Genomic DNA, 18,136 nt, shown 5'->3' with positions numbered 1-18,136 from the left:
GTGCGTGTCTACGCTTTGCTCCTTGTATCGGCGGTGTGCATCCTCACCAGGAGTGCTTGTATCGATTGTACTGTCAGTGTGGGGCATTGTGAGAAGGCTCCTGAGAGCCGGAAGCAGTTGATGTAAGCAATGCAGTGTCTACACTGACACTGCGCTGACCCAACTACATCAACCTTGACTCTATGTCGCTTGTGGAGGTGAAGTTATTAAGTCATTGTAGCGGGGTTATTATGTCAGAAGGCACAAAATTAAAGTGTAGCACTTCCATAGTTAGGCTAACATAAGCTGCCTTGCATTGGCCTAACTCTGTAGTGTAGACCTGGGGTACATCCAACAGGAACATCCCTGGAGCTCCAAAATTTGACTAGCTGATGAGGTTGAAATGTGGTAACATTAAAATGTCTCCCCATGATTTCAGGATTAATAACTCTTCAGCCAGTGTCACGCTGTCTGGAGTGACTCATGGCCATGAATGCCTTCCTCAGGGCAGACCGTCAAACAAGGCAGATGCCCCAAGCTGGCGGTGTGGCCTATAATTAATTTCACCAAGCCAGTAACAAATGTGCACTCCTGGGTCACTATACCAGTCTTACCATGGAGTCACAGAAAATCCCCTTAGGTTCTCCAGCCTATCTTGTCACCCAGACAAACTGGACTTGGTGATATATGGTCACTTACATGAAAAATCACGCACTGGTTGCTTCCAGTCCAGGAGCGGCGCGCCAGGGTTTTTGGCACCCTAGGCGGGGGTCCTTCCGCACTTCCGGTCCTCGGCGGCAATTCTGCGGCAGGGGGTCCTTCTGCGCTCCCGGTCTTTGGGGCACTTCGGCGGCGGGTGAAGGACCCGCCGCAGAATTTCCGCTGAAGACCGGAGCGCGGAAGGACCCCCCGCTGCCGCCGCCGAATTGCCACTGAGGGCGGCAAAATGCCGCTCCCGAAATCCTGCTGCCCTAGGCGACCGCCTAGGTCACCTAAATGGAAGCGCCGGCCCTGTTCCAGTCCCAAGAGATCAGTCTCTTACTCCAGATGAATTGGTACCCTAGATCTTACACCAAAGACAATGCCTGAAGCCAATCCTGTAATAAATTATCAAAAGGCTTAATAACTAGGAAAAAGAAATGAGCTATTTACAGGTTAAAACAAGCAAATATATATACAAATGAGTTACCATCTAAATCCTAAGAGTGGCAGAGTTGTAGAGATCTGCCCATTCAAAGTGTCTTTCAGGGTGGACCCAGGAGAACCCCTGGGGATCTCTGGCTTCAGCTTGGTTTCTCTAGCCCCGTGAGAGTTCAAACAGCAAAGAGACGAAAAATCTTCATGTGTAAGCTACATTATTTCCCTCTTCCATCATTCCAAGTGATGGGACAAGGCCTCCTGCACATATTTCTCCATGGGTGGATGAGGCAATTAACAAAACTTTTGTCTTATAATGGCCCATATAAATGTTGATCTCCTGGATGGATTGGAGAGGGCGGGGGAAGATTATTCCTGTGCCTGGGTTTATAAATTCAGAGCAAACATCCTCAAAGTTATAAAGCAAAATGTATGTATTTTCTTGTAGCCTGGAATAGAGACATTACAAGTGAGATCAATGAATGCAGCAACTTACCAGCATTTCATAGAGTCTAAACACTAAATACATTCTAATAAGACTATTAGCTATTTTGCACAAAACTAACGTACAGGTGAACTGGTCACATCACCAGCTAGGAGTTTGTCAGTTCTTAGCTAATAGCTGCAGTCTTGGCAAGAGCTGGCACCTGGTCTGCCAGAGTCACAGCCACCACATCCCATCCGTCCAGGTTCTTAATATGGCCCTCCTTGCATGTCCTCCTTAACATGCCAGTTTTCTTCTCAAAAACCTCATCAGCTTGGATTGGAAATCCAGATTCCATAGGAACCAGGGAGCAAAGTAGTTCTAGTATTGAAGACTTCACTGAAGTTTTCCTGCCACCTCCCTATCTCCCATTTAAAAACTGGGGGGGGGGGGGGGGGGAGTCTTGGCTCAAACACCCCAGCTGAGTTCTCAGAACTCGAGTGCAAAGTACGCCCTGTGTGCAGCAAGTCAAGCAAGCGGTTGGCTGAAGGAAACCTTCTCCTCTTCCTCTCCATGGATGCCAGTTGAACAGGCTCTGAATGAAGTGGGGGTCCTGGAGAAAGGCGAGTAATATCACGTAACTGAAGTCTGTATCGTACACACAAGTGGACAGAAATAGAGCAGCACAAACAACCTGAAATCTGTCGGTTCTGGTTATCCAAATGCATTGTTTGTTGTAAAATTCATATATAAATTCAGGACAGATCCTAATCGATAACAGAGCACTGCAATAGATGCACAGAAAACGTAATATATTTATTTTATCTTTTCGGTACCCTGGTGCATTTTACAGCCCGGTTCACAGTGATTGGACCTGATCACCCTGTCACTGCCATCATGGGTGAGGACATCATTTTACCCTGTCACCTGTCTCCCAAGATGAGCGCTGAGAACATGGAAGTGAGATGGTTCCGATCTGAGTTCACTTCATTTGTGCACCTCTATCAGCATGGAAAGGATGAGTATGGGCAGCAGATGCCAGAATATCATGGAAGGACAGAGCTTTTGAAAGCTGGCATCGTGGATGGGAATGTTGCCTTGGGAATTGTCAATATCAGACTTTCTGATGAGGGACAGTACCGCTGTTTTGTTCAAGATGGTGTCTTTCATGAAGAAGCTGTATTGGAATTGAAGGTGGCAGGTCAGTAACATGTGTCTGTTGTCTCTTTTTAGATGGCTCTTAGACCCGGACCCAAAAAAGCACTTGGGCACCAAACGCCCCACTTCAGTCCAAAATTTAGATCCTCAAAATAGTCATTAAATTAAATAGTCATTAGGCCAGAGAGAGAGAGAGAGAGAGACTCTGTAGTCCAGTGGTTAAAGTACCCACCTGGTAGGTGGGAGACCCAGGGGCCAGTCGTCCTGCTAATTAATCTTTGATTATTTATCCAATCTGGACAAATAAACAGTCATTGGAGGAGGGTAGCTGGACTGGGGTTTTCCCACCTCCCATGGGTGTACCCTAGCCACTGGACTACAGTCTATTTCTCTCTCTGGCCCAATGACTATTTAAATATTTATAAATAGTAGAAAAGTTATTGGGCCAGAGAGAGAGAGAGGCAAGATTTTTCTAGGTCATTATCCTTTAATTGAAAATATTTTAGAATGAACAGATAAACAGTTCATGTTGTTGGATTGAGATTCATGTACTCAGCTGGTGGGTCTAACAAATCTTTAAGGCAAAATACTCAGCAAGTAGCGATCAGTTATTCACAGGCGGGAAGCTTGTTGGGATGATCTCATCAGTCACCTCTAACAATGGACAATACAGCTTCAACCTCCCTTTATTAACCAAGCTTATTTATAACTTTTTGTTATATTATATGCATGTATTAGTCTGATAAATGGGGGGGGGGGGGGGGCGGTAGCTCCCTTTTTATGGCCACCCAGCCAGCCAGTAGCTATAAAATCCCTCCCCCCAGTTCTGCTTATGCTGTTAAACGTTATCAGAACAAACTCTGAAAATCCACAGCAGGCTTCTGTCAGGCCTAAAGATGATTTTGCTCCCAAAACATGTCACTCTTTGCTGCAGGTATCAGTTGATCTGCAATTAGTCTCAGCTGGGACAGTAGTGAAAAGAGCCCATTTCCTCACCTCAATTGCATTAAAAACAAAAAAATCTTTGTTTAGTGACTGTTAACATTTGCACCCAGACACACTGCACCAGCTCTAATACCTGTGGTTCTAAAAAGTGCTGTAGCTGAATCACAGCTTATGGACTTGAAGAACAATTAGAACACAAGACTGGCCATATTGAGTCAGACCAATGGTCCATCTAGCCCAGTATCCTGTCTTCCGACAGTGGCCAATGCCAGGTGCCTCAGAGGGAATGAACAGAACCGGTAATCATCAAGTGATCTATCCCCTGTTGCCCATTCCTAGCTTCTGGCAAACAGAATTAATTCATGGAACCCCTATGGTCTGTGTTAGATAGAACATCAGACCAGATGATCACAGTGGTCCCGTCTGGCCTTAACATCTCTGACTCTCTGAAAGCAAAAGCTTTAAAGTGTAGAAGTCTGTAGTATATGGAGACCCAAACCAGATTAGAACTGAAAGAGGACATCTCTTATTCTGCTACAGCTTCATATAGACAACCAAGAAGCCTCCATTTTGAAAAAATTCTTCACACCCCAGTCCCTGGAGCATGCTCAGTACCATAGGTGCCGACCCTGTGGGTGCTCCAGGTCTTAAAACTTTTACAGGTTTTATGCTCCTGGGGGAATAGACTGAGAATGGGAACAGTTAAGTAACAGTAGGAACATTAACAATGTTACTATGCAGGTACGCTGCTAAATTTCTGCCTCAGGATGAAATCAATTAACTATCAATCGCACCATTAACAATGGTTTGTTTTTGTTTTTTACATCAAGAACAATGTTTTATTTCAAGCCTTGAAACAGTTTTTCAGGAATGCACAGAGCAAACTCTTATTCTTTCATACCTTATCCCTTCTCAAGCAAAAACTGACTGAATTTTGTTTCAGTCCAACTCCTGTTGTCTGCTATAAAATGAGCATCCAGGCAATTGAAGGGATAGCACTGGCTAATTGCATTTCCATCCCTGGCAAAACAGCTGATTGGTTCGTTGCAATGAAGGAACATAGGCAGGCAGGCTGCTACATTTCTGCCTCAGGGGACAGAGCCTGCCTCATGCCTAACAACCCAAAGCCTTATCCCTCCGCACTGGGCAAGCTGCAGTAGCAAGCGAGAGGGACAGAGTCTCTTTCACTTGTTGGCACTCATGCATGCCCAGCAATCACCCCCTGATGGTGATTAATGTCTCCCATGCAGGCACCCATGAGGCTCCCTCACCCCACGGTGGTTATAATAGCACCTGACAACTTTAACCGGCTCATCAAAAGATTTGGCACTGGGCTTTTCCAGGGCCACCAAACTATAGGTTTTTGCTCTACAAATGCTCAATAAAATGGCGTGTTTCTTTTTATCATCCTCTATATCATTTGTGATGAAGTACTAAGAGAGTCTGTCTCTGAGTACTGAATCCAGTCCTCCTGCTATACATTATACTCTTTTTCATTTTTTCCATATGCAACCATTTTTTCTTTACAATAAAATAAAAAGGTTTTCACTTACGCAGTGTGTGGAACTTGCTGCCTGTGGTTTTCATTTTATCCTCATCACCTATGTAGGATTCAGAATCCTAGAAATGTAGGGCTGGAAGGGGTCTCGAGAAGTCATCAAGTCCAGCCCCCTTACGCTGACACAGGACCAAGTAAATCTAGACCGTCCCAGACAGGGGTTTGTCCAGCCTGGTCTTAAAAAACTCCACTGACAGAGATTCCACAATCTCCCTTGGAAGCCTGTTCCGGAGTTTAACTATCCTTGCAGTCAGAAAGCTTTTCCTAATATCAAACCTCAATCTCCCTTGCTGCAGATTAAGCCCATTACTCCTTCTCCTGCCTTCAGTGGACATGGAGACCCAAAAGAGATTAGAACTGAAAAGGGGATCTTTTATTCTGGTACACATTCACAGTGACAACTAACTGAGCCTCCATCTTGAGAAACTTCTTCACATGCCCCACAACTCCCTGGAGCACCCTTAAGGCCTCTCTCAGTAAATAGCTACCTCACATTGGCCACCCGGAGGTAATGAGCATAACAAACATGCCTCCAACATTATAAAATCAGAAATTGAGGGGGAAATCCCTTGCATTCCTTGTCCCCTTCACATCACCGACAACCCTGCTGATAACACGCTCCAACATTCTGTAAGGCTTCCACTTCCATTGCTGAGGCCCCAGCGCTGCAGCACAATTAAGCAAAGGTTTAACAAGTGCTGAAGTCCCGTTGAAGACACATTTCCATGAATATCAGCCATAAAGAAAGTGTATTCAATTGTTTTATTGAAAATGTAAACTTTTATATGTTGGGCTGTATATTTAATCTCATTTAACACGGATTCATTTTAGCTTCAGGCTCTGCACCTCACATCTCTGTTGAGGGTCACCAGGATGGAGGGATCCGAGTGGTGTGTCAGTCGGCCGGATGGTACCCGGAGCCCGAAGTGCTGTGGAGAAATCTCAAAGAGCAGCCTTTGTCTTCGTCAACTAAAACCAAATCTGAAGAGGAACATGGTCTCTTTGAAATAAAAAATTCTATCATTATAACAGAAAATTCAAACAAGAATTTGTCCTGTGCTATAAGGAACACCCACCTGAACCAAGAAAAAGAATCAATAACATTTTATATATCAGGTCAGTTACCACCCAAACCACACACTGTACTATCCAAGAGGAAGAAATCAGATTGTTAAATAATAACAAAAGTTAAAATATTTCCTCACAAAAAGCTACATTAAGATAGAGTTTAGGTTGAGAGCAAACTTTAGGATAAAATGCATTCCAAGGGTATTGTTGTTATCTCAAAAACAAGCATTTTAAACCCAGTAGATTCAGGGTTAAGGTTAAATTGAAAAGAAATCCAAATATGTTAATGCATGGAAATGCCCTGTAGTAACACTATATATGTATATTATTGTGATTCAAACATGATGGTTAGTGTTTGTAGTCCCATATTACATTAAACGAATATTTAAAGTCACATTCAATTTTCATTCTCATACAGTCACCACAGGACAGTGGTAAGGTATATTGGGGGCCCTACTGATTGGTTGGACTTTCTGCCGCCTAGTAGACTGGTGAATCAAGGTCCAGGCTTCTTGCCCCAGTGAATATGCAGAGGGAGATGTGATCTGCTGTGATCTCTTCAACACAGAGGAAATTTGTTGAATCTCTGCTCATGGCAGGTCAGAAGCAAGGCAGGGCCATGAAAATCTGCAGCCCCGGGAACAGTCATTTGAGTGTCACTCACTAAAAGCTCCACGTTTTAATATGAAGTTTGATTTCTCACCCTTTAGCAAACTTCACAGGGAAAGGGGTTGCCATAGCAACAAAACCCTGTGGGCCTGATCCAAAGCCCGTTAAAGACATCAATAGGATTTGCACAAGTTCCTATGCCAGGAATTCCTGTGCTGAAGTGAAGAGTGAAGACCTCATTTGGAGTACTGTGTGCAGTTCTGGTCTCCAATGTTTAAAAAAGATGAACTCAAACTGGAACGGGTGCAGAGAAGGGCGACTAAGATGATCAGAGGAATGGAAAACCTGTCGTATGAAAAGAGATTAGAGGAGCTTGGGTTGTTTAGTCTGACAAAGCGAAGGCTGAGGGGGGATATGATTGCTATCTTTAAATATATCAGAGGGGTTAATACAAGGGAGGGAGAGGAATTATTCCAGTTTAGTACTAATGTGGACACGAGAACGAATGGATACAAACTGGCCGGGGGGAAGTTTAGGCTTGAAATTAGACGAAGGTTTCTGACCATCAGAGGGGTGAAATATTGGAACGGCCTTCCGAGGGAAACGGTGGGGGCGACGGACCTGTCTGGTTTTAAGATTAAGTTGGATAAGTTTATGGAGGGAATGGTTTAATGATAAAACATACTAGCCAAGGAAAACCAAGCAATGGTACATGAACAGCATAATGGCCAACAAGGGTCAGGCTAGAGACTCTTGCCTATATGCTCGGGGTATTACTGATCGCCATATTTGGGGTCGGGAAGGAATTTTCCTCCAGGGTAGATTGGCTGAGCCTCTGGAGGTTTTTCGCCTTCCTCCGCAGCATGGGGCAGGGATCACTAGCAGGAGGGTCTCAGCCGATTGAAGTCACTAAAACACAGGATTGGGGACTTCAACGGTAGAGTCCAGGGAAGGGTCTTGCGGCCTGCAGCATGCAGGGGGTCAGACCAGATGATCATAATGGTCCCTTCTGACCTTAATGTCTATGAGTCTATGAGTATTTGGATATTTATCTGCTCTCCCTTAATTATTGATTTCCTCTCTTAAAGCCTCAGGTTTTCTTTTACTATGAAATTCCCTGGTGTAACAAAAGTTTAAATTTTACTTATGTGTAAGGTTTCTGTTGGGAAATTTAATGATTAACTATAATTTCTCTTCCTACATGTTTTAACTGTAGTATTAATTTCATAAAAAGAAGGAAGCACGTTTCCCTGAATTGGCTCCTGGGTTGGGTGATGGGGTCAGAAGCCCTGGTTATCCAACAACATTAAGAACGTGTGTAAAGGCAAGCAGAATTAAAATATAAATAAACCCACCACTAATTTTTATTTTTATATATATATATATATATATATATTCACACACACAGCCATGTGTGCACACATATTGATATTTCTTTTTTTAAGTATCAGAACAATGTGTTATTCCCTAACCCTGTTCTCAGAAATCATGGAGCCATTTTGGCTGAAACTTTTCAAAAAAAAATTCAGCCTGAGGCAGACAACAAGCATGGGAATTTTCTCCCCAAATGGTAAAGTTTGGCAAAGTAATGAGCAAATGAAAAGAAGGCCCTATAATGGGACGTGTCGAACAACTTTAATAACAAGTGATGTAACTAGCTCCACCTAGAGAGAGGGAGGAGGGGATGAGGTGTTGGGTGGTAGTACTTTTGATAGTATTTAATACATCATTTGGTACTACCAAAAGAGTGTGAGCAGAACCTCTCTTTAAAATTAATTTCTGCCAGTTTTTATATTGCCCGGAGGAAATTTTTCCACACGTATTTCACACAAATCCTGATATGATGCATTTTCCTACAATAAAAGTGTACTGTTTGTTACTACTATTTTCAAACTAATGTGGGCTTTGTGTTTCAGATTCTTTTTTCCCAAGAGTATCTCCCTGGATGGTGGGTTGGAGTGTGACTTTGGTGATTTTGTTGGTGTTCATCGTCCTTACTCTTTTTCTGTTCAAATTAAAAGGTAAATCTCCAAAGGGGAAAATACAGTGTAATCAGAATGAGGTTTTCTCCTTAGAAAAGACAGTTTTAGACTTTTTTACATGAGAAAGTTACACCAGTTTAAGGTGTGAATTTAAATTGATTTTTAAAGCCAGAGCAAGCTCCTATGTGGAAACGTCAGTTTAAGAAGAGCTTACTTCAGTTTAGTTTAAAACTGTTCCTATCATCTTAATATAAGCCTAAAACTAGGTTTGCACTAGTTTAACTAGATTTTCAGTGGGGCCTGAGGGAGTTAGGGTCTCAACTCCCATTGGAATTCAATATGCTTTGGCTCTTAACTCCCCTAGGCTCCTATGAAAATCCCTGCCTTATGGGGTTTTTGATTGCCTGTGTGCTGTTTGTGACCATCTCTGTTCTAGGACAGGTCTATGTGTGTAAATAATCAAATTACACTTAGAAGGTACCCAGCCTCTGTGTCACGGATTTCTCTTCCACTGGGAACCCAAACTGCAAGTCCCTGGAGAGCTGCAATGGCTTGGTAGACGGGCAACATTATTATTACTTGAGGACTCATAATGAAAAGATCCTTTTAAATCTGGAGTCACTGAAAAAGGCTCTAAATAATTGTATTTATGTTTTCTTTTTTTAGGGAAACATCTCAACACTATCCGTAAGTTCCATTTTTGCTCCTGGTAGAACCGATGTTATGTTATGAAAGATTTTTGAATGACTGTGACCATGTCAACTTGAAAATCATAAGCAATACAACCAATACTAATCGCATAACTTGTTATGTCGGTAATGGGTAGGAAGCCAGTACTGTACATGTATCTTGAGTGAGGCATTTTCTTTCTGTTTATTATTTAGGTAAACTTCAAACAGAGCTAGGTAAGGGCATTTTTTTGTTTTGATTTTTTTCTCACACTGATGCAACCTTTTCTATGATAATGAATCCAATTGATACTGCATTTGTCTGGCTTAATTCTCATCCCCATCTACGTGTTTGCTTCCAGAGTGGAGGAGATCCCTGGGTGATGCAGGTAATTAAAAATCATATTTAATCAATGGGGGGATCATGTTCCCTTTCGCTGTGCAAATAAACAAGGAGAAAACTATAATATGTCTCAGGTGGAAGAAGGGAGGGTGCTGAGGTTCAAAGGAGGCAGAGGAATGGACCATCCTCGTATGTCGTCCTTACACATTGCTCCCATAACTCTGGAAACGTCCCTGCTCCGAGTGACTGAGCAGTTATTGTTTCTTAGGATCCCGCCCTAGTGTCAGGTAGAGGAACAAGAGCGCTGACCAGACACACGAGTTCAAACCAAGGAGTCCCTGTGATCAGTGTTCAGCTTGTGCTTCTTTTCTCTTCTCTCCATCCAGTGATCTCCCCTTTCTGCTCTCTCTGTCAGATCCCAGCTTCCTGCTGTTTTTAACCATCTTATCCACGTTCTCCTCCATGCATTCATTTATATCAAACCCTCTTTCTTCTCTCTCCACCACCAACTCTCCTCTCTTGTAGAAGCCCCTTGCTCATAAATACAAATCTTTATGTTAGAAATGAAATCTAGAGTGATAATTCTCTTGGTCTGGCCCTGATGACTAGCTACAGAATTTTAATTAGGGAATCTATTGAATCATGTCATTATCGACAGATCTCAGCTATGTGGCAGGATGGAGCAGGTGTCAGGGTGGCATCAACAAGAGACATCCAAGCGCCAGGACTTTAAATACAAGAGAGGGAGGGCACATCAGAGAAAAGATAGTTGTGACCATGTGAGTGATGTGAGGGGAAATCAACTAGGGCTTCCCTGATTCCAGGGTCTCTAATCCCCACTCTGGGGATAGATGGGTGCATGAGGGGAAAGATTATGAGTCTCAGAACTGGGTCAGTAAATCTTTATGCTCTGTCACTGACCTGTCTCTGACTGGGGAGTGAAACTCAGGAGTGAATGCTGAGATCTCAGAGCTGCTCCCCATTCAGAGCCAGGTAAATCCTGGAGGAATATTTCCTGGTTCACTCTCCCCCTGGGACAGATTCTGTCACTGATATAATGAAACACTCCCCCAAGGTGGAGCTGTGCCCCTAACGCTCTGATTCTCTCCCCCCCCCCCAGCGAATGTGACTCTGGATCCAGACACGGCTCATCCAGAACTTGTCCTGTCTGAGGATCGGAAAAGTGTGAGATGGGCCGACACACGGCAGGATCTGCCCGACAACAATCCTAAGAGATTTGACACTGAGCACTGTGTGCTGGGCTGTGAGGGGTTCACCTCAGGGAGACATTACTGGGAGGTGGAGGTGGGAGTTGGGCTACTCTGGGCTGTGGGGGTGGCCAGAGAGTCTGTGAGGAGGAAGGGAGGGATCAGCCTTAGCCCTGAGGAGGGGATCTGGGCTGTGGATCAGAGGCAGGGCCAGTACCAGGCTCTCACCACCCCTGTGACCCCCCTGCTCCTGAGCCGGGCCCCCAGCAGGATCCGGGTTTGTCTGGACTGTGAATGGGGGCAGGTGACATTTATCGATGCTGGTGACGAGGCCCCGATCTTCACTTTCCCGCCGGGCTCTGTCCCTGGGGAGAGAATCCGCCCTTGGCTCTGGCTGGGGATGGAAAGCCGGCTCAAACTGTGTCCCTGAGAGATGGGGGGTATATCCCACTGGGGACCCTGAAATCAGCCTCTCTAGTCTCCCACACCCCAGTCTCTATGATCTTGGCATCATCTAGTCCACCCAGACCTATGGCCTCTTAATTCTATGTCCCCTAGAAACTCCTCCCCCCTCCCTCCCTGCAGCACAGAGATTTATAAAATGTCACTGAAGGTGAGACTGTCACTCATTCATTTCATATGTTTCTTCCTTGACTTTGTTGCCATTTCAGTGTCATTAAAAAAAACTGTTCCCAAAACCTGTGGGTCTGTTTTCCATTGGGGTGGGTATTGAAGCTGTTTCTTGGCTCCTTTTCGCTCTGACAGGTGTTCACGGTAAATAAAGCATAAAAGACAATTCTGATTTGTCCCTTTATAGTTTTCCAGCTGCAATTGTTGGGGGGCAGAGTCGTGGGATTTGCTTCCCTACTTGGTTGTGGTGGACAGAACCAATGTTCCCTCTAATTTTTGACAGACCGCGTGCGCAAAAAAATTCTTCTGTGCAAATTGTTTGCTTCTGTGCAAATGTTTGTGCGTGCGGTGTTTCGCCATGTGTGCAGGGGGTAAGATCCGGGCGCAGGGGGTAAGATCCGGGCGCAGGGGTTAAAGATCCGGGCGCAGGGTTAAGATCCGGGCGCGGGGGTTAAGATCTGGGCGCGGGGTTTAAGACGCACACAGCTTAGAGGGAACAGCAGACAGAACCCAGAGGAATTGTGATGAATTTCCAGGAGCAACTTTCTTTTCTTTGTACTCTAAACCTCACATGACAACAACAATATCGCCCTTTTGACTGATTTATGGCTGAAAAGAAAAGTTTCCCAATAAAGCTTCACCAAATGTCCTGTTATGTGTCATTAAGTGCCAGTGTCTTTAATACAATTAAGTTAATTTGTGATGATTCAGTAAAGTAGAACCCATCCTATATTTCTTTATCAAACTACATTTGTTGTGTCCTTATAACCAAGAACATGAAGAGCCCAACAGAACATTGAAATCAGCAGTGGACACTGACAGTCCATTGCCTGCAAATAATATTTCTAAAGAAAATAAAGAAAAATAAACTAAAAAGTGGAGATTATAGAAGAGATTTCTATCTATAGGAAGATGCATTTGAGGTTGGGGACTGTGTTTTGTTAATTGAGGTGAGAGAAAGAAAGGAAAGGCTCTCCCCACTGCCAGTTTATCTAGGGCTGTGGTGTATTTACAGACACGTACAGTCTTTAAATCGAGCTTGGACGTCTCTTTAAAAACACGCTCTAGCTCAACCAGCAGATATGGGCTGGATACAGGGCTCCCTGGCTGTGACGCACTGTTCCACAGGAGGCCCATCGAAATGATCTGAGCGCTCCCTTCAGAGACCTCCACAAAAAGTCAAACCACTGGGCCCCTCTAGCCCGGTTTCCCCCACCCCGCTACGGCCATCCTGGAGCAGACCCCGGGTGTTCAACAGACTGTGTGAAGAGTGGGGGTTAAAGTTCCTCTCGTTTCCCCTAACCCCATCAGCTACGGGCTTGTCCCCTGACATAGCACAGTTCAGACCCCTTATATTCTCCCCTCTGGTATAACAGGATCCTCGCCTTAGCCATATAAATGCCTGGTCTTGCTTTGAATTCTGTGGTGATCTTGGCCTCACTGAGCTCTGGTGGCGGTGAGTCATACGGGGATCCCACCTCCACACCACCCCAAGAACACCAGACCACCAGGGTTGGGATAAAGCTGTTTTCTGCCTAAAAGGTCCAGCTCTCAGCATGAGGCCGTCTGCTGGCCCTGTTCCTGAACTGTAGATGGTAGAGATAGGTCCCTTTTGCTGGGAGCCCGGATTCCTGGGTTCTATCCCAGCTCTGGGAGGGGAGGGGCCTAGTAGGATAGAGCGGCGGGGGAGCTGGGAGCCAGGACTCCTGGGTTCTCTCCCTGGTTCTGGGAGGGGAGGGGCAGGAGAGTGGGGGGGGGCTGGGAGCCAGGATTCCTGGGTTCTATCCGAGCTCTGTCACTTACTCACCGTTATCGCCTCTCCGGTGGGTATTTTCATAGGGTGCCCTTGCTCCGACCGAGCCCCGTTATCACCCCTTGGGATGCTGCTTCGCCAGCCCCCGGCGCTGCACCCCCTCCCTCGCTCTCATTGGCTGGCCGGGCTCCCATGGGCAGCACCCTGCGAAAGCGAAAGGAAAACTAGAAGCCGCGGGGAGGGGGGTGGGTACCAGGCTCAGGCTCGCAGGCAGCTTGTCTCTCCTTCCCCAGGGCGGGGGGAGAGCGGCCGCAGCCCCTTCCCCAGGAGAATGGCCCTGGTGCTGGGGCTCTGGTTCTGCCTGCTGGGGGCGGCGGGAGCTGCGGGTGAGTGGGGCTGGGACAGGACAGAGGGACGCGGGGGGGGGGGAGGGAGATCTGTTGTGCTCCCGGCCACACACAGGGAAGTCTGATCAAGGCTTTGCTGGGAGGCCGTCCCGTACCGCGGCTCCAGTGTTGCTGAGAGCTGGCGGGTAACGTGAACCCAGACCCGGGAGAGACAAAGCAGGCTGCCCCCTGGGTCAGCGCTCAGCCCACCGTGTTCGGGCTGCTCTGTCCACACTGACTGCTGCTCCCACGCGGCCCCACAGCCCCTCTGGCTCTTACCCTGCAACCCCAACCGCCCTCAACACACCACAGAGCTGGGCTCGGAGCCAGGGCTCCTGGGTTCTCCTGGCTCTGAGAGAGGTGTGGGCTCTAGCAGGGGGGTGGGGATGGGGACTGTGAGTCTGGACTTCTGGGTTCTATCCCAGCTCTGGGAGGGGAGTGGGGTCTGGTGAGTTGGGGGTCTGGTGGGTAGGGGTGGGGAGTTGGGAGCCAGGACTCCTGGATTCTCTCCCTAGCTGTGAGGCTCTCCCACATGGGAAGCATCAGGGGTTATGCGTCCTGCTCTCTGGATCCCAGAGGGTGCGCTGGGGGCTCAGTCTAACCCACGTCCTCTTGTCCAGGTCCAGTGGCGCAGCACAGCTGGGACATCCTGTTCACGGGGGTGCAGGGCTCCAAGGGGATCCCCAGCTTCTTTGTGCTCGGGCAGGTGGATGGTCTGGGGGTGGCCTATTACGACAGCACCACCCTGGAACTGATCCCCACCCGGGACTGGATGCGCCAGGCTGTAGAGCCCGGCTATTTCCGGAGCAAGACGCAGGAGCTGCTGGGGTACAAGGAGGGCTTCCAGCGCATCATGGGCCGGCTGCTGGAGCGCTACAACCAGACGGGCGGTGAGGGACCCCGGTGACTCCTGAGGGGCCCCCAATCCAGCTCGACAGGCCCCTGGGTGGGGGAGGGCTGTCTAGGGGTCTGACCCTCAGCCCGGGGTGGAGGGGGTTCTCGCTCCCCAGATGAGCTGTGGGTACAAAGGGCTCTGCAAGGGGAAGGCGATTGGGGGTGGTGGTGGTAACAAAACAACCCCCCTACAGCACGGCCCATGCAGAGCAGGAATGGGAAAGGCCCCACCCCCAGAGAGCTGGTGAGTTACAGTCGGGGGCTAAAGCTACCTGGTGGGGAAAGGCAGGGAGACCGAGCGAGGGGCTGGAGCAACTAGGATCCAAGGCGGGAGCGGGGATCGAGGGGGAAGGTGAAGGGGGCGATGCTGAGGAGACCGGAGGGAAGGAAGGAAGCAGGCGGGGCAGAGGGGGACGGGGCAGATGGACAGGACCACGGCGAGGGCAGGGCATGTGGGTGCCGGGGGCTGCGGGGCGAGTGGGCGAGGGGAAGTGGATCTGAAGGAGGAGAGAGCGGGTGCTGGGAGGGTGATCCGGGGGAACACAAAGCTGAAGGGTGTGGGGGTTGTGAAAGCAGAGACACAGCTGGGGGGAGAAGGTTACCAAGGGCCTTGGAGCAGGGGCCAGGGGGCAGAGGAGCTTGGACTGGATACAGTGAGGTCCAGGAGACCCAGGGGGACGAGCCATGTTGGGAAGAGGATTTTGGCAGAGGTCTTGGACGTGTGGGGCAGGGAGAGGGCAGAGGGTTTAGCCCGAGGGAGACTATGGGGGGCTAATGGGAGAGGTGGCACAGAGAGGCTGGTGGGGCTGTCAGTGCTACCCTGGTAATATCCTGTGACAGATAGTTCTGCAGACCCCCGAGCACTTCTTCATCCACAATCACCGTGTGACGCTGCCTCTCTCTCCCTTCCCTGGCAGGGGTGCACACGCTGCAGCTGCGGGTGGGCTGCTCCCTGCGGGACGACTCCCCCCAAGCCGGGGTGCTGCAATATGCCTACGACAGCCAGGACTTCATCGGCTTTGACGGGCAGCGGGGGCTGTGGGTGGCGGCCGTGCAGCCAGCCGTGCTGTCCAAGCGGCGCTGGGAGGCCGACCGGCCCTGGTGCCAGTTCCTGCAGCACTACCTGCAGCAGGAGTGTGTGAAGACGCTGAGGAGCCTCGTCCGGCACGGCAGGGAGACCCTGGGGCGCCAGCGTGAGTGGGAGCAGCCGGCAGCATCGGGGGTTGGGGGTGGGAGGAGGGGACCGCGGGCCCCTAAACAGCCAGGTCTGTCCCGGGGGGACCCAGCTGGGCAGGGGAACCTGAGCACAGTCAGCTGGCAGGGACATACCTGGCCTCAGAGATGGGATTGGTGCAGAAAAATGCTCCCACACTCACTAACGTCTTGTCTCCGCCCAGTGCCCCCCGAGGTCTCGGTTTCCTGTAGAGATGCCCCCGACGGCTCCGTCACCCTCTCCTGCCACGCCAGGGGCTTTTACCCACGTCCCATCCACGTCTCCTGGGTGCGGGACGAAGAAGACATCCTGGCAGAGACAGACTCCAGCGGGATCCTGCCTAACGCCGACAGCACCTATTACACGCAGTCGTCCCTGGAGATCTCCCTGCAGCAGGACAGGCACCGCTACGCCTGCCGGGTGGAGCACACCAGCCTGCCGGAGCCCACACTCATCTGGGGTAAGGAGGGGGGTCTGTCCCCATGCGCCCTCCTGCCTCCATTTCCACGCGCCAGCCTCCCTCCCTTCTCACCCCCCCAGTAACCATCTCCTGTCTCCATCCCCACAGTCCCCGGTAAGAAGGGCCTCCTGCCCCCTGGGGTCCTGGTCCCGCTCTTTCTGGCCATGCTGGCTGGGGCTGGTGCCTCAGTAGCCGGTGTTATCATGTGGAGGAGAAATCGCCCAGGTAAAGGGATGGAGGAAGATCCCTGGGGGCAGGGCTGGGGGGGGGCGCAGAGCCCAGGGAGGGGGCAGGGCTGGGGGGAAGAGGGAGGGGGCAGCGAGAGAAGCGGAAGGGGCAGGGTCTTGTCTGAGCAGAGCGCAGTGCGGGCAGGTGGGCAGGGGCTCCTGGGCTCTCTTTGGGGGCACTGAAGGTTGGTCTGGCCTGGAGAGATGGGGCCAGGATCATTGGGGCGGGGGGGGGCTGCCTCCATCTGGGTGAGGTCAGGGGTTGGCGTCACTGGGGGTCTCTATCTAGATGAGTTGGGAGGAAGGGGTCACCAGGGGGTTCCCATCTGGGTGAGGCCCCAGGGCAGCAGGGGGGTCTGATGGGGGGTCGCTCCCAGGTCAAACACCTCCCATTCCCCTGCAATGACTCGCTCCCTCTCTCTGTCCAGGCCCCGTCGGACCCAGATACACCCCAACAGCCTGTGAGTAAATTCCAGGGTAGCGGCCCTGATCCCCTGTGCCATGGAGGGGGGCGGGGATCCTGTGGGGGAGGGGCAGTGGGTGAACATGGCACTGATTTCCCCAAGGAGGGGGGTTCCTGTGGGGGGATCCCAACCCTGACCCCCCCACCCCATACACTGATGCCACCTCTGGACTGGTCCCTTCTGTCTCCCCAGCAGCGGCTGCAGAGGATGCTGGTCCCAGCGCCGCGTCGTGACCGGAGGGGCCCTGTCCTCTCGGAGACCCCATCGTGGGACCCCAGTGCTCAGCACAGAACGACCCTGCCCCAGCTACGCACCCTGGCAACCCTGAGATCCCGACCCCCCGATCCTCCTGCCGGGGGCGCCGGGCTCCGCACCCATCGTGCTCATGTCTGACAGTGACGGAGACTTGGGGGCATTGGGAGCAATTTGTGACGGGGCATTGGGGGCTGTGTTACAGGGATTTGGGGGTGTCAGGAGCTGTGTGTTACAGGGATTTGGGGGTGCCAGGGGCTGTGTTACAGGGATTTGGGGGTGCCAGGGGCTGTGTGTGACAGGGATTTGGGGGTGTCAGGGGCTGTATTACAGGGATTTGGGAGTGTTGGGGGCTATGTGTTACAGGGATTTGGCGGTGTCAGGAGCTGTGTGTGACAGGGATTTGGGGGTGCCAGGGGCTGTATTACAGGGATTTGGGGGTGTTGGGGGCTGTGTTACAGGGATTTGGGGGTGTCAGGAGCTGTGTGTGACAGGGATTTGGGGGTGCCAGGGGCTGTATTACAGGGATTTGGGGGTGTCGGTGGCTGTTACAGAGATTTGACTCAAACACCCTGAGGTTTCTGTTCCTGAGTCCCCGGCTCTCGCAGGTTTTGTGTCTCATCTCCCTGCCCAGCCACCGTGGGGCCTTTCCCAGGCTGATGCCCTGCCTGGGCTTTGCCCCGGTGTCCTGCCCTGAGATCCCAGCTGTGCTTGCCCTGCACCCGCTCACGGAGCTAATTCACTCCCTGACTTCACGGAGCAGTTTTGCACAGATGGT

At 49.8% G+C, this 18,136-nt stretch overlaps 2 protein-coding genes across 4 annotated transcripts in view; both read left to right on the top strand.

Moving 5' to 3' along the window:
• LOC128847368 (zinc finger protein RFP-like) overlaps nt 1-11,873 on the top strand; it is a 53,649-nt gene extending 41,776 nt beyond the window's left edge. Inside the window, exons 9-15 of the mRNA XM_054046757.1 lie at nt 2,394-2,741; nt 6,033-6,317; nt 8,795-8,899; nt 9,527-9,547; nt 9,745-9,765; nt 9,891-9,917; nt 10,992-11,873. Coding sequence (XP_053902732.1) covers nt 2,394-2,741; nt 6,033-6,317; nt 8,795-8,899; nt 9,527-9,547; nt 9,745-9,765; nt 9,891-9,917; nt 10,992-11,509 — 1,325 coding nt within the window. The 3' untranslated portion in view covers nt 11,510-11,873. The remainder of the gene's footprint in view (nt 1-2,393; nt 2,742-6,032; nt 6,318-8,794; nt 8,900-9,526; nt 9,548-9,744; nt 9,766-9,890; nt 9,918-10,991) is intronic.
• A 1,847-nt stretch (nt 11,874-13,720) lies between these two features.
• Nucleotides 13,721-17,884, top strand: LOC128847250 (class I histocompatibility antigen, F10 alpha chain-like). 3 transcript variants are annotated; one of them, XM_054046638.1, is made up of 7 exons: nt 13,721-13,848; nt 14,469-14,738; nt 15,660-15,935; nt 16,140-16,415; nt 16,524-16,640; nt 17,071-17,103; nt 17,302-17,884. In XM_054046638.1, the coding sequence occupies exons 1-7, from the start codon at nt 13,794-13,796 to the stop codon at nt 17,337-17,339; spliced, it is 1,065 nt and encodes a 354-aa protein (XP_053902613.1). In that variant the 5' UTR covers nt 13,721-13,793; the 3' UTR covers nt 17,340-17,884. The 3 variants fall into 3 exon arrangements, with proteins under 3 accessions (XP_053902613.1, XP_053902611.1, XP_053902614.1); XM_054046636.1 differs by having other exon boundaries at nt 17,299-17,883; XM_054046639.1 differs by lacking the exon at nt 17,302-17,884 and having other exon boundaries at nt 17,071-17,111.
• Nucleotides 17,885-18,136: the final 252 nt, after the last annotated feature.

This window comes from Malaclemys terrapin, chromosome 13, assembly GCF_027887155.1.
Source record: "Malaclemys terrapin pileata isolate rMalTer1 chromosome 13, rMalTer1.hap1, whole genome shotgun sequence".
Classification (NCBI taxonomy): Eukaryota; Metazoa; Chordata; order Testudines; family Emydidae; genus Malaclemys; species Malaclemys terrapin.
This window is presented reverse-complemented; position numbering and strand designations above follow the sequence as displayed.